Consider the following 15481-nt stretch of genomic DNA (forward strand, 5'->3'; position numbering starts at 1 on the left):
TGGGTTGTCATGCCCTCCTCCAGGGGATCTTCCCGAACCAGGGTTCGAACCTACATCTCTTATGTCTTCTGCATTGGCAGGCAGGTTCTTTACCACTAGCACCACCTGCGAAGCCCTAGCTACTCCTAGCTTCTAGAAAAAGAATAGGAAAACAAATCCAAAGCAAGCAGAAAGAGGGAAATAAACAAACAAAATCAATGAAATAGAAACCACAAGTATAGTAGAGGAAATCAATGAAACAGAAAGCAGTTTATTTGAAAAGATCAATGAAATGACAGATTTCTACCAAGAATGACAAAGGAAAAAAGAAGAAAACACATATTACCAAATTCAGGAATGAAACAGTCACTACAGACCCTGAAGGCATCAAAAAGATAGTAAGAGGCTACTATTAACAAATATACACACATAAATTTGACAACCCCAGTGAAATGGGCTGATTCCTTGAAATATAGACTCTCACAATTCACCCTATATGAAGAAGATTATTTGAGTAACACTATATCTATTAAGGAAATTTAAATTGTAATCTAGAAACTCTTGGAAAAGTTTGTTTATTTATTTGGCTGCACCAGGTCTTAGTTGCCACATGTGGAATCTAGTTCCCTGACCAGGGATCGAACTCGGGCTTCCTGAATTCAGAGGGTGAAGTCTTAGCCACTGGACCACCAGGAAAGTCCCTCTTTTTTTCCCCCAACTATTACTTTATTTATATTACTATGCTGAAGTTACATGGATAAAGATTATACCAAATATTTAAAGATTAAACACCAATTCTACATTATCTATTTCAGAAAATAGAATGTGTAGGAGCAATGTTTTCATTCATTTTATGAAGCTAGTATTACACTGATAACAAAAAACTCAGACAAAGATACTGTAAAAAAAACAAAAAAACAAAAAAACAACTTTGGACCAATATCTCTTGTAAATATAGATTCAAATCCTTCAGAAAGTGTTAGCAAATATAATGCAGCGATAGATAAAAATAATTATTTGCCATGACTGCACTGTGAGCTTAGTTGCTTGGTCATGTCCAGCTCTTTAGGACCCCATGGACTGTAGCCCACCAGACTTCTCTGTCCTTGGAATTCTCCAGGCAAGAATACTGGGAGAGGAGGGTTGCCATGTGCTTCTCCAGGGGATCTTCCAAACCCAGGGATCGAACCTAGGTCTCCCACATTGCAGGCAGATTCTTTACCATCTGAGCCACAAGGGAAGCCCATTTGCCATGAATAAATGGGCCTTATCCAAGAATGCAAGGCTAATTCAATAACCTTGGTGAAAGTTTCATAGACATTCCACCAAACACATAATAAAAGAAAAGAAAAAGATCAATGAAGTGGGCTTAAAAGCTTCTGCTCTGCAAAAGGATGCTTCAAGTATGAAAGAACAAGCAACAAATTGGGAAAAAAGATTTGCAAACTACATATCTGACAAAGAACTCAGACCTAGGATATACAAAGAATGCTCAAAAGTCAACAGAGAGAGGCTTCCCTAGTGGTCCAGTCGTTAAGAATCTACTTTGCAATATAATGGACACAGGTTTGATCCCTGATTCGGGAAGAACCCACATGCCACGGTGTGTGCCATAGCTACTGAGGCTGAGCTCTAGAGCTTGTGAGCCTCAACTGCTGAGCCATGTGCTGCAGCTCCTGAAGCCCATGGGCCTAGAGCCTGTGGTCGGCAACAAGAGAAGTCACTGCAGTGAGAGACCTGCACACCCAAGGAAGGGTAGCCCCTGCTCACTGCAACTAGAGAAAGTCCAAAAATAAACTAAATGAATTTAAAAAATCTAAAAAAAAATCAACAGAGAAGAAGGCCGATATGATTAGAAAATGGGTACATGACATGAAGAAATGTTTCACTGAAGAAGCTATTAGATGGCACATGACCACATGAAAGATGTCCGGCATCACTAGAGATGAAAGGATTCACACTGAGACCAGAACAAGATGTCACCCCAAAATTATTAGAACTGCTAAAATAAAAAATAGTGAAAATCTCACAAGCTGGAGAGGATGTAGATAACTGGATCTCTTATACATTGTTGGTGGGAATGTAAAATGTTAGAGCCAATCTAGAAAATTGTTTGACTATTTCTTAAAAAAACTAAAGAGGCACTTATAATATAGCCCAGTAACTGTACTATGGGCACTTATGCCTGTACATGATTATTCATAGAAGTGTTATTTGTAGTAGCTAAAAACATGGAAACAAACAAAATGTTTTACAATGGGTTAGACACAATGTGGTATATCCATACCATGGAATCTCATATGTCAATAAAAAGGAAGTATTTATTAATTAATATATGTGCATTGTTTTTATGGGCTTCCCAGGTGGCTCAGTGGTAAAAAGAATCTGCGGGCCAGTGCAGGAGACACAGGAGATCTGAGTTTGATCCCTGGATTGGGAAGATCCTCTGGAGAAGGAAATGGCAACCCACTCCAGGATTCTTGCCTGGAGATTCCCATGAACAGAGGAGCTGGGCGGGCTACAGTCCATGAAGTCACAAAAGAGTCAGACATGACTGAGCAACTGAGCACACACATCGTTTTTTTAGACATAATGCTATTGCACACTTCCTAGACTACAGTACAATGTAGCAACTTTTACATGCACTGGGGGGGAACAAAAAATTTATGTGACATGGCCCATGATTCTAGGCTCTGGCCGCATCAACCTAGCCCCTAATTCTGGGCAGGAGTGTCTCCCACCCCACAGCCCTTTACCTGACTCACTACTCATCTATCAAAGACAAAATAATCAGTCAATCTAAGAAAGAGATGGAAATTTTTATTTGAGCCAAACTGAGGACTATAACCTGGGATCAGCATCTCAGAAGAAAATGCCTTTCCATTCCTTACACCCTCCTTCCACTGAAAATACACTTCCCATTTTCCTTGCATATTGAAATGTTTCCCTGATTATTTTAGTAATTTTAGTTATATACATTATAATTCTTAACCTTAATCTCTAGTAAGAAACCAAGAAGTAATGGTGAACTATATGTCATATTAGGATTTCCTGATTGGCGCTTATGAATATATTTTATAACCTCTGGAAACATACACCTTCTCATAGAATTTCTTTCCTCACTATGATGCAATGAGTGGTGGGCTTTGGATTATTTCTAGAGCCACACCTCTTGTTCTATAAAGACTAGACTTGTAAAACAAGGACAGTTGTTTTTATTTCTTTTTTTAATTATGAAATTTTATTTCTTTTTGGCCATGCCATGCAGCATGTGGGCTCTTAGTTCCCTGGCAAGGGATCAAACCTGTGCCCCCTGCAGTGGAAGCACACGTATAGCTGCCTCAGTTCAGCTCAGTTAGTTCCGACTCTTTGCGACCCCATGGACTGCAGCATGCCAGGCCTCCCTGTCCATCACCAGCTCCCAGAGTTGATGGCCGCCTCAATGACAGCAAATTCACCTATGTTGGGATGTTTTACTTTCCCTCATTTAGCTTAAGGGGAAAGCCTCCCCTACTCCCCCCCAAAATTCCTATCTGGCTCCAAACATCACATATGGTCAGTTTATTAAGATCAGTGGCCTCTTGTTTTGGTAATCCATTTATAAACACTTTTGAGGATCTTCCCTGAGTTTAAGAATTTCTTTAACTGTGGTCCTCAGCTTGGCCTTTGATCTGAAGAGCCTTGCCTACAGCCTCAGGTGGTTCCATTTTTAAAGATAATCATTTAATCGTGTCTTCTGAGTGGAAAGGTAATTCAGATTGAAGATTGCTAGAATGAGTGCTCTAATAAAGGAAGACAGAGGGGAGCAGCAGATAGTTTTGTTGTTGTTGTTTAGCTGCTAAGTCGTGTCTGACTTTTTGTGACCCCATGGACTGTAGTCCCCCAGGCTCCTCTGTCCATGTGATTTCCCAGGCAAGAAGACTGGAGTGAATTGCCATTTCCTTCTCCAGGAGATCTTCCTGACCCAGGAATCAAACCTGCATCTCCTGCATTGCAGGCAGATTCTTTACCGCTGAGCTATCAGGAAAGCCCCAGATAAAGTTTTAAGTACCTTTTAGATCATTGCTCTTTCATTAGCCTCCTACAGAAACCTTTCAACGAGGCTATTTTGGAATTTTGAAGGCTTTTTGGGCTTCTGAATACCAATTTTAAAAGGTGCCAAAAGAAAAGGTACAATAGTTTAAAATGAGAGCTCTCTAAAAAATTGTACCAATTTAGATATTTCTCCACTTCAAAGGATCCAAGGAGCTAGCCCTAAAATATTTGTCCTTGCAACTCACTCCAGTATTCTTGCCTAGGAAATCCCACGGACAGAGGAGCCTGGTGGGCCGCTGTCCATGTGGTCGCAGAGTCGGACACACACACACAGACACACAAAACCTAATTTTAGAAAAATGAAAAACTCTTACCACTGCTATTTCCAGTAGACCCTGCCAGCACAGATACAAAGACTGCTGGCTTTAACTGTGAGCTCAAAATCGTTCTGGGGGGGGCCCAAAACAATCGGCAATGTTAGGGCCCAGTTTCCTGCAGTTCCCAATTAAGTGCTTGCAAGCATATATAAACCCAGTGGTCATTCCCCGAGGTGGTGGTTTACACAGGAGCTGTCTGCCCTTTGAGGCACAGTTTCCCAGTATTAATTCTATGGCCTGACTCGGATGAGAGTTATGATCTGAACAACTTTCTGAGGACAGTGTGGGTGCTGCTTCTGAGCCTAGCTCCCTGAGGAGTTACCCTTCAGTTCGACTCTTTCCCATGGCATGCCATGGCCTATTGTTGCCAGAGCTGCTCCAGATCTTTGCTCAGACCTGCCAACCCCTGCCTTTAACAGGAGTTCATGTAAATATTTTGAAAAATATTTATTTATTTGGCTGCGCTGGGTCTTATTTGCGGCATATAGGATCTCATTTCCTGACCAGATATTGAACCCAGGCCCCCTGCATTGGAGGCTCAGAGTCTTAGCCACTAGACCACCAGAGAAGTCCCTAAAGTAAATCTTTAAAGGGTCCAGAGATAAGAAAGGAAGATAGATACAAACAAAAGCCCAGATGGAACCAGCTGCAACCAAGATGGTGAGGAATCCGACCTCCAGCAGACCTTGAGTCTCATTATATGTTGATTTTGTGCTGTGCTGTGCTTAGTCACTCAGTCATGTCCAAATCTTTTGGAATGCATGGACTGTAGCCCACCAGGCCCCTCTGTCCATGGGATGGATTCTCTAGGCAAGGGTACAGGAGTCATGCCCCCCTCCAGGGGATCTTCCTGACCTAGGAATTGAACCAGGGTCTCCTGCATTGCAGGCAGATTCTTTACCAGCTGAGCTACCAAGTAAGCCCACATATTGATTTTACTACATATTAAGTGACACACCAGCTGGTGTCCGAGACGTGACATTAAGGACCAAAAATGGATAAAAACGGGGTGTTTCCCCACTCCCTGGGAAAAGCCGCCTCTTCCTGGTGTAGACTAATGCATTCACCTTCCCATCATTAGCCTCATTCCTCCTCCCTTTTTCTTTACTTTTTAAAATCAAATCCCTCCTACCAGGTGGGCGAGAAGTTATCAGCGAACTTAGTTCCCGGCTCTCCAGTCATTGGTCATTGAATGTGGCTTGTGCTGTGTAAACCTCAGCATGTGTGTATGTGCTCAGTTGCGTCAGACTCTTTTCGACCCCACAGACTGTAGCTGCCAGGCTCCATGGAATTTTCCAGGCAAGAATACTGGAGTGGGTTGCCATTTCCTATTCCAGGAGATCTTCCCAACCCAGGGATCAAAACTGTGTCTCCTGTATTGCCACTGGGCCGCTTGGGAAGCCCAGATCTCAGCTTAGATTTCGTTAGTCATCTACTTAAACCCTCAGGGAAAAAGAACCCTCCCCCGCAGCCCCTCGCAGAGACAGAGAGCCTTGGCTGGGCTAGGGTGGAAGCAGAGGCCCTATGGCTTACTTCAGTGACACCGTGACAGCCTCAAACTATCGTGGCTGCTCAGAACGCTCAGTTACCAGCCTCTCTCTCATCCCTGGATGAGCAGCATTTACTAAACGATTGGACTGAGTCTCCCTTATTCTTCAGAGTTGAATAATTCAGCTTCTTGTTTCACTACCAAAAGTTTTGTTCAGACCTTATATCAACTCATTTTTTTGTGATTTAAGTCAGTTTTAACAAAAATCCAGCCTCCTGTGTTTCCCTAGGCATCTTACCCAAACACCCTAGGTCCTGCCGAAGCAATGTACTGGTATCCCTTAAGACTCCAAGTCTTGAGTGAAGCAGCTCAAAATGTTCAGGATTCTCACTCAAACAATGAAATCCATATATCAGGAGAACTCACGGGAACACCTGGAGAGTACCGAGAAGCTGGTGGGGATCAATGGGCTGTGCTGGTTCCCGTTCTGGGTAGACTCTAGGGGGCCCTCTGGAGGGCTGATATCCTGCTGGTTATGTCATGCATGTTAATGAAAATATTCATCAGCCCAGCTAAGAAAGAAAATGGAAAGTATTATTCATGCCAAATGGAGGATTATAACCCGGGAACAGCTCCTCAGAAAGTTCTGAGAACCATTCCACTCATTAGAAGGCAAGGCACAGTTATGCAAGTTTTTTGAGCTGGAGGGCTGGACATTAAATGATATATTATTGACAGTTTACACAGTCCAGACCTAAGTGTCATTGTGGCCCCTTACAAGATCAAAAATTGATGCTTTCGAACTGTGGTGCTGGAGAAGACTCTTGAGAGTCCCTTGGACAGTGAGGAGATCTAACTGGTCTATCCTAAAGGAAATCAGTCCTGAATCTACATTGGAAAAACTGATGCTTTGGCCACCTGATGCAAAGAACCGACTCATTGGAAGGGTCCGTGATGCTGGGAAAGATTGAGGGCAGGGAGAGAAGGGGCAATGGAGGATGAGATGGTTGGATGGCATCACCAACTCAATCGACATGAGTTTGAGCAAGATCTGGGAGATGGTGAAGAACATGGATACGCTGCAATCCATGGGATTGCATAGAGTGGAGACATGACTTAGCGACTAAACAACAACAAGATCAAGAAGGAATGTTATCTTTTGAGAAGTTGTCTTGGCGTTAGGAGAGTGTGGCTCAGGCCGGCCGAGATGCCTAGGCTACTGGCCAGCAGAAGTGTTTTAAAGAGACTTTGACCCTGGTGCTGGGAGAGCTGGCCCCTGACCCTGCAGGCTCGGGGCCGGGCTCTCTGCCACAGACTCCTTCCCTATGGCGCTGGGTGCTGCAGTTTTACTGACCGATCCCCACCCCCTGTGCCTCCCACAGTGCCAGTGCTGGGCGGGGCTCCAGGGCTAAATGCTTGCAAGGTCGCCCATAGCCTGGCAGGGGAGACGGTGCTGGGCATGTTGGCCCTAGGCCCACTCCTCCCTCCAGGGCCCACTGGAGTTCGGGAAGCACCTTCACCATGCACAGCTGAGCCGGACGTTAGCGGCTGTAGCAGTTGAGAATTTTTCAGCTGAAAGTGCCTGTCAACCCACTTTTTTTTTTTAACTGGCTTTGTGGGGAGGGTGGAGCTTATCTGTGGCTCTCACGAGTGAAGGGTCTAGAGACTGAGGGGGGCACTTGCTTAAGGTGCAGTTTGACGTTGAGCTCAAGGGCTGACCCGTCCCCCTAGCCCTCCAATCTTGTCTTCCGTCTCTTCACCCTTCCCTTCTGCAGGCCTTCATCCCCACAGCTCCTAATGATGGCAAAATGGCCGCCACAGCTCTAGGGCTCACCTCCCGGCTTTAGTGAGGGAACCATGTCTTTCCTAAGCACTCCCAGCAGCAGAGGTCTCCCTGGGGCCTCGTCAGCTTTACCTGGGAAGGGGTGCCCCCCACTCATGCCCCAGAGTTGTGGGGGTAGGTAATGTACCAGCTTACTTGGGCTGGCCTTGGAGGTCAGGTGAACCCTAGGACTGCACAGATAGAGAGTGGAGGAGGGGTCCCCAGGCAAGACTGAGGGGCATGGCCAGGAGAAGAAGGAGGGTCTGGGGAGGCTCAAGACTGATGTCCAATCAGCTGTCTTCTTCATTGCCCCCAGACACCCACGTCAGCAGGACAGAAGTTCCCAAAGGCCTTTTCTTACCAGGGGAACGGAGGGGTCATGTCGGGGAGGGATGGATGGGCAGACAAAGATCATGCATCCACAGAGGTTCAAGAGAGGTGAACTCTGTACCCAGGACGAAGTGTAAGAGCAAAGACAGGTAGGGTGGTGGCAGGTGAGTTAGAGGGAAGCTGGGCTTTCCTGTTTGAGGAACAGACAGAATAAAGAATACAGTGAGACTTCCCAGGTGGTCCAGTGGCTAAGACTCCATGCTTCCAGTGCTGGGGACATGGGTTCGATCCCTGGTCAGGGAATTAAGATCCCACATGCCACACGGCTAGGCCGAAAAAAAAAAAAGGCAAATAGCAGTTGGAAGGGAGCCCAGTTCTAAGACTGGCAGCCCTCCCTAGTCAGGGCAGCTGTTAAGGGGACAGTTTTACGTTGGATGGAGCCCTGACTGGTGTCATCACCACCCAAGAGAGGGCTGTGCTTGAGAGGCCCTGAATATCTTCTAGGGCCACACTGGGCCTTCCTGCCCAGCCCACTCCCCTTACACTGTCCCTCCTCTGGGACCTCTTAGCTCTGGTTTATCACTAAGTTGTGTCCAACTCCTGTGACCCAATCAGGACTGTAGCTCGTGAGGCTCCTCTGTCCATGGGATTTCCCAGGCAAGAATATTGGAGTGGGTAGCCATTTCCTTCTCCAGGGGATCTTCCAGACCCAAGGATCATACCCCTGTCTCCTGCATTGCAGGCAGATTCTTTACTGAGCCACTAGGGAAGCACAGGCTAAGCTCTGGCCACGAGCTAAGTGGTTTCTCCCAGGCCCCCTCATTTTGGCCAGGATGGCTTCCGATCTGGCCCACAAGCACCACTCCCAATGCATTGGGACCCACCTGTACCCCTCTCCTCTCCAATTTCTGAACCCTGAAAAGCTCATCCCGCGGGCGGCTCGAGTCTGTACTTTCTCTGTGCACCCAGCAGCTTCAGATAAAGTCCGTGTGATCTGAGCTGATTACGTGACATCAGAGCTGGCTGGGCCCTGCTGCTCCCCTCACCTGAAGGGCCAAGGCCCCTGTGAGTCGGCTGGAGGGCTGGCAGCTGTGTCCGTGGCCTTGGGGGCTTGCCTGAGATGGAGAAATTTGATGGGGGCAGTGAAAAGAACAGGGACCATGTTAGTATGACAAAACCTGGCTCTGGGAGGGCCTGTATGAAGTCTCAGAGTCCTCCTGACTTGTGGCATGGCTCCAGTCTGGACTGTGTCCATGAGGGAAGATGGACAGACAAGGAAATAAAGGCTTCCCAGTACCATGAGCAGACAGCCCGAACCTCACACCGATGAGTGCATGCTCAGTTGCTCAGTCATGTCCAACTCTTTGCAACCCCACCAGGCTCCTCTGTCTATGGGATTCTCCAGGCAAGAATCCTGGCGTGGGTTGCCATGTCCTCGTCCAGGGGATCTCCCCAACCCAGGGGTCGAACCCATGTCTCCTGTGGCTCCCGCGGTGCAGGTGGATTCTTTACTGCTCAGCCATCGGGGATGCCCCACTCCTCTGTGGCGGGCTCCTCAACTTCTCACCTGGAGTCTGTTTCCTCTTGTTTTATTCACAGCTCTATGGGAGGCCCCAGTCCCCTGCAGTCCTCTGCGGCAAGCTTGGTCCCCAGCCTATAGCTTCCCTCATGGCCCGAATCACTGCCTTGGACGTTTCTGCCTTTGGTGACCCCACAGACTCGAGCTTCCTGAAGGCAGAGCCTGTGGCTTGTCCACTGTGGTCTCACAACACAGCCCACACCCAGTGTGTGGATGGTGTTGACTAGAGGGAGAATGATGCCTCCTTTTGTGCGGACCTGGGAACTTGGAACTTGGAACTTGGAAGGAGCAGGAAAGAAGGTCACAGGGACGTCCCTGCCTGGTGGGCAGGAATCCCACCCAAACAGACACAAAGCACAGGCCTCCTTCCTTGGGGTCTCAGACAGTCCAGGTGTTTCTCCTGCAGTGCTGTCTCCTGTTCAGCCTTCTAGACCTCCCCTGAGAAGGGGGTGAGTGGGCTCTTCAAGCTTCTTTTCAGGATTTCAAAAGCCTTGGGACTTCTTGGCTGGTCCAGCCATTCCAGGGGGCATGGGTTTGATCCCTAGTTGGGGAACTAAGATCCTTCATGCTGGGCAGCCAAAAAAAAAAAAAAAAGAGAGAGAGAGAGATAGAAGGAGAGAAAAGGGGAGGTTGGGGGGTAGCCTAATAGGTTAAGTCTAGCCTGACTAATCCAAACGTACACTGTATGTGCTTTGGGTTGGAATGAAGTCAGCTCTGTGAGGTAACAGTTATGCAGTCTCATGAGAGTTATGTATCCTAGTTAATGAAATAGAGCCGATAGTATGTCTTGCACCCAGCACCCAGTGGAGAAAGACTGGGATATGAAAATGTCTTCAGGATCTTAAAAGAAATGACAAGTAGCTTCCCTTCCAAGAAGCTTCCCAGGGGACTGAGGGCAGGAAATCAGGGAGAGGCAGGTGTGGTGTGCTCTCGCCCCCTGGTGGTAGATTGGAGCATAGCACTTGGAACCCGAGATTATGGACAGAGGCAGGGGAAGGGGGCAACAGAGGATGAGATGGTTGGATGGCATTCACCAACTCAATGGACATGAGTTTGAGCAAGCTCCAGGAGATGGTAAGAGACAGGGAAGCCTGGCATGCTGCAGTCCATGAGGTCGTAAAGAGTCAGACTCGACAGCGACTGAACAAAGGACAGAAAAGGACTTGGTTCAGCGATAAAGTATCTGCCTGCCAAAGCAGGAGACTTGGTTTCAATCCCTGGGTTGGCAAGATCACCGGGAGAAGGAAATGGCAACTCCCTCCAGTATTCTTGCCTGGAGAATCCCATGGACAAAGGAGCCTGGGGGGCTGCAATCCATGGGGTCGCAGAGAGTCGGACTCGACTGAGCAAATAAACGCATTCACACACAAAACCACAGATGGAAGAGGAACCACAGATCTTCTAAATCACAGACGGGTCATTGCCCTGGAAATTCATACTGCAGAGCAGGGTGGAGGAAGGGTATGGGTGCCTTACTCAATGCCTGTGACCCTTTTCCCATCCCATTCTATAAAGGTTTGTGAGTCAAGCAGGGACATGGGATGCTAAGTGCTGGCTCAGAACCCTGGGCAGGTCAGCATGGCCACGCAGTGAGTGGTGGCAGGAGGGTGGGGCATGCTGATGGCTCTGCCTGACTGCCCTTCCTTAGCTGGCTGACTCCTAAATGGGCCTTGGGGTTACCAGGGAAACTGGGTACCATCACAGATTCATTTGCAGCCCCTGGAAACTTCTTCTGAAATGCCTGTCCTTCCTCTGGTGGTTTATTGGTATGAGTCACCCTCCGATAGAAAGGGAAAAAAATGCATGAAAACTTCTGTAGGACAAGAAAGAAGGATGCTCAGGTTTATGACTGCGTGTGTGTGCTCAGTTGTGTACCACTCTCTGCGACCCCAGGCTCCTCTGTCCACTGAATTCTCCAGGCATGAAGACTGGAACGGGTTGCCATTTCCTTCTCCAGGGGATCTTCCCGACCCAGGGACTGAACTCGAATCTCCTGTGGCTCCTGCACTGGAAGGCAAAGTCTTAACCGCTGGGCCACCAGGGAAGTTCCAGAGGATTGTTTTTCTGCTCATTTTACAGATAAGGCAACTGAGGCTCAGCCAGGTAAACTGACAGGCTTAAGATAGAATAGAAAGCCCCAGAATCAAAGCATGGGCCCCGTGCTTTAGAGACGTGGGCCTCAGAGACATGGCACAGCTCACTGAGCTCTGTGGCCAATCATGAAGTGAGCACTTCAGTGCTTATACCTGGCCTGAGGCCCCCTGCCTGGGTCCAAGCCCTGGCCCCATCTTCAATGGCTGAGGGTTGTCTTAACATCTTCAAGCCAGCTTCCCCATCTGTGCCCAAAAGGCTGTGGCCAGAGCAGGTGCACTCAGTGCAGGGACCAGCCCATGAATTGCAAGACAACCCATCCCAGGTGGCAAGGTCAGGGCTCCCCTGCCTGGATTGTGTCCAGACCCTGGGAGTCCGGTAGCCTGCAGCCTGCTGTGTGTCTGGTGGTAGAATGGGGCTCCTACTGTCAGTCCTCCTGGTTATTGATGAGATTCCCATCAGCCAAATCTGGTGACTCATGGAGGATTAGGTCTGTGCTCACAGTGGAGGTGACGTCACCTGGCTTGGGGTCTGGCCCTTGAAGTGCTGCCAGATGCTCAGAACCTCCATCCCTGAGTTGGGGCTTCCCTGGTGGCTCAGACAGTAGGGAATCTGCCTCCAATGCAGGAGACCTGGCTTTGATCCCTGGAGAAGGACATTGCAACCCACTCCAGTATTCTTGCCTGGAGAATCCCACGGACAGAGGAGCTGATGGGCTATAATCTGTGGGGTTGCAGAGAGCTGGACACAACTGAGTGACTCACACTTGCATTTTTGACTTCTTTCACTTCTCCTCCCCGAAGCTTCTCATTGCCCTTCCCCTGGCATAATCCGCACTGAGTTTAGATTTTTGAAACTAAAACCAAGAAAGGAAGATGTCCTCAGGCAAATTCTGCTTCTGCCCTGTGACCTGCACCCTCCACCCAAGGGGATATGCAGAAATGACTTCTTGGAACAGGAAGAAAAAAACCTGGGAACGAAACACAATGGCACCTCAAGGAGTTACCCTGCCTCACGGCTCTGTATACAGGCTGGAGGGCTGGAGCTTCTCACAGAGGCTTCCCAACTGTGGGCCCTTCTTCCTGACTCCCTTTCAGTGACCATACACTGGGAACTTGGACAATTCAGGAAATGTTAAACACTTACCAGCTCATCTCTGGGCAGGAGCCTTGGCTAACAGCAGCAGGGATGGGAGAGGCTGGACCAGAGTCAGGATAAAGCCACCAAGAATCGCTCTCCTTTGTCAAGTTTATTTTACTAAAATATACAGGACTGAATACTGGTGGGCGCTGAGAACAGGCACCACCCTCCTCGGCCGCGCCCAAGGGAGACACTTCTGCCATGCAGACATGCGGCCAGCCCGCGTCCCGTCGTGGGAGGGGGACCCCTCCGGGGGAACGTGCAGCCCGTTCTGCCCAAGGCAAGGTTGGGGGGGAGAGCGTGGTGGTGGTGACCCTCTGCTTTGGCCTCGGCCCCTTAGAAGCAAAGCCACGCCAGCTGGGAGGGCTGGGCTGAGGGCTGGGGGTGGGGCGGGGAGAAGATCCCTGAGCAGGGAAAGCTGATGTCCCCCCGAGCCCCAGGCAGACTGGAGATGGGGTGTCAGTGCAACTCCAAGGGGGGGCCGCCCATGTCTGGGTGCCGAGGGGTCCCTGCGGCCGAGCCAGCCCATCTCCATGGCCTCTGCCGCATTGCCCTTCCTCCCAGGTCCCCGCTCATCTTCAGGCCAGGCCCAGGCGGAGACCAGGGGCGGCAGCCGATGGAATGTATGATCGGGAATGTTCCTGGGACCGGCCGTGCTGCCTGAGGCTGCGCCCCTTCCTGGGTGGCCTGGGTGGGTGGAAGCAGCCTCACTTTCGCTCCTGTTGGCTTCTGGTGACCTGCCCCTCAGCCCCGCACCGCCCCGCTACCGGCGCTGGCTCCGGCCACCTCAGCCTCCGTCCTCAGGGCCATACCCAGCCAAGCAGAATCCCTGGGGTTTGTGCTTTTGAATGTTGGTGAGCTGGGCTGGGCTCGGGGAGTCGGAGGTTGGGGGGGGCCTCAAGCCACCACCCCCTCAACACACACACAGTGCTCAGAGGCACAGAACTGACTCCCCACAGAACCCCGGGGGCCACTTGATGTGGGCCGGTGGGGCCCAAGCCTCAGCCCACCAGGAGGGCCTTGCCTTGAAAAGCAGACTGTCTTGGGCTCCCCTCATGGGCTGCAGCCTGAGCTTCTGGGGGCACTTGTGCTTTGTGTATGGTGTTGGGGTGAGCCTGTGTGCGTAGGGGCAGCCACATGGCTCCCGGACCCTAACCACGAAGAGGGGGGCTCATCCAAGCCGGGGAGGGCAAGGGAGGTGGGGGCCAACAGGAGAGAGAAGCCCCTTCCCAGGCCTGCTTGGCCCCCCTGGGCTCCCTGGCTGCCAGGCCCTGAGCCCTGTGACCTCTTCTCAGGACCCCTGAATGATGACCTGGGTGCCTGAGGGGTGTGGGCAGCTCCTCCTGCTGTGCCCTCACTAAGCCAGCTGGAGTGAGGGAGGCGGAGTTGGCAGAGAGTTCCCGTCAGATTCCCACCAAGAAACCCAGTCCCCAGACTGGAAGCCCCCTTACTGGGGTGGAGGAGAACAGTGCCTGCTGGTGAGTCCCCACTGGGGTGCACACCAGCCCCGTGGATGGCGGGTGTCCTGACACCCAGGGAAGCATCTTCAGAAAGCATCAGGCTCTGTCTAAGTGCCACCTCTTTCCTGGCCCCAATTCCCTCAACCCTGCGCTGCCCCTCTGGGGTCCTGAGCTGAGGGCCATTCTGGAAGGGTCGTCGATGGGCAGGCAGTGGCTGGGGGGACAAGAAGGTCAGAGCAGCCCCCGGGGCCTGACATGTGAGTGTAGTGGGAAAGAAGTGGCAGAAGGGAGGGGTGGGCAAGTGGGCTCACAGGGGTGGGGCCTTAGCTTTGGAAGCTGGACCCTCATCTGTAGATGACCCAGCGGCCAGCAGCCTGAAGACGACTCTCTTTGAGCTGTCCACCCAGAGGCCTGTGTGGCTTTTGTCCCCTGGACTCAGCTCCCAGCCAGACCCAGCCCCTCTCTCACATCTGTCCCCCAACCTGCCAGCCCAGATGAAGGGTGTGTGTGTGGGGGGGTGTTTGTGTAGGTGTGTGGAGCAAACTATTCACTTTGTGCAAATATATTAGAAAAAAGTTTCTCATGGAGGTTGCTCCTGGCAGGACTGAGGTTTCTTTGGGGGCAGAGGTGGTGATAGCCACTCAGGGACCCGCCCCACCTTCCCCACGCACAAGTCCTAGATGACGTTCTCAAACAGCTGCATGGAGCTCATGATGTTCTCGTCCTGCGTGGAGAGAGAGGACGAGAGGCCTGGTCAGCCCTGAGCGGGGCCCATATCCAGCCTCACTGTGCTTGAAGTCTCATTAGGGACCTGCGACCCTCCGGGGACTCTGCCCGTCTCATTGGACAAAGGAGGATCCGATGACACAGAGCCTGTCTCCAGCTCCAGGGTCTGACTGCCAGTCTGTCTGGGAGCTGTTAACCCACTGATGGACAACCACCACCCACCCAGATGCAGGCCAGGGCAACCAAGGGGAGGGAGGCAGGTGGCCGAGGCCAGCGGAGGCCCAGCGTCCTGCCCCCTGAAAGCTCTCTGCAGAGGACGGTCAGCCGTGATGCCGGGGCAGGGACTCCAGGCTCCTTCCCACAGCCTGACCTGGTCCTGAGGGCCCCGTGTCTGTCCCCTCTGATGGGGCCACTGAGGGCAGAGCTCCGGGACGTGGCTTGGCTAGGCTGTGG

At 50.5% G+C, this 15481-nt stretch overlaps 1 protein-coding gene and 1 long non-coding RNA gene across 4 annotated transcripts in view; one reads left to right on the forward strand and one right to left on the reverse strand.

Moving 5' to 3' along the window:
• Positions 1 to 9909: 9909 nt before the first annotated feature.
• LOC145503954 (uncharacterized) lies at positions 9910 to 12936 on the forward strand. The gene is made up of 2 exons (XR_014051952.1): positions 9910 to 10060; positions 12506 to 12936. It is a non-coding gene; the product is annotated as an uncharacterized LOC145503954 (long non-coding RNA).
• KCNIP3 (potassium voltage-gated channel interacting protein 3) overlaps positions 12933 to 15481 on the reverse strand; it is a 79652-nt gene continuing 77103 nt past the window's right edge. For all 3 annotated transcript variants that reach the window (XM_081484772.1, XM_081484774.1, XM_081484773.1), the window contains one exon: positions 12933 to 15026. In XM_081484772.1, the coding sequence (XP_081340898.1) occupies positions 14979 to 15026 (48 nt within the window). In that variant the 3' untranslated portion in view covers positions 12933 to 14978. The remainder of the gene's footprint in view (positions 15027 to 15481) is intronic.

Source organism: Giraffa tippelskirchi, chromosome 4 (assembly GCF_054371585.1).
Source record: "Giraffa tippelskirchi isolate mGirTip1 chromosome 4, T2T-mGirTip1v1.2.pri, whole genome shotgun sequence".
Taxonomy (NCBI): domain Eukaryota; kingdom Metazoa; phylum Chordata; class Mammalia; order Artiodactyla; family Giraffidae; genus Giraffa; species Giraffa tippelskirchi.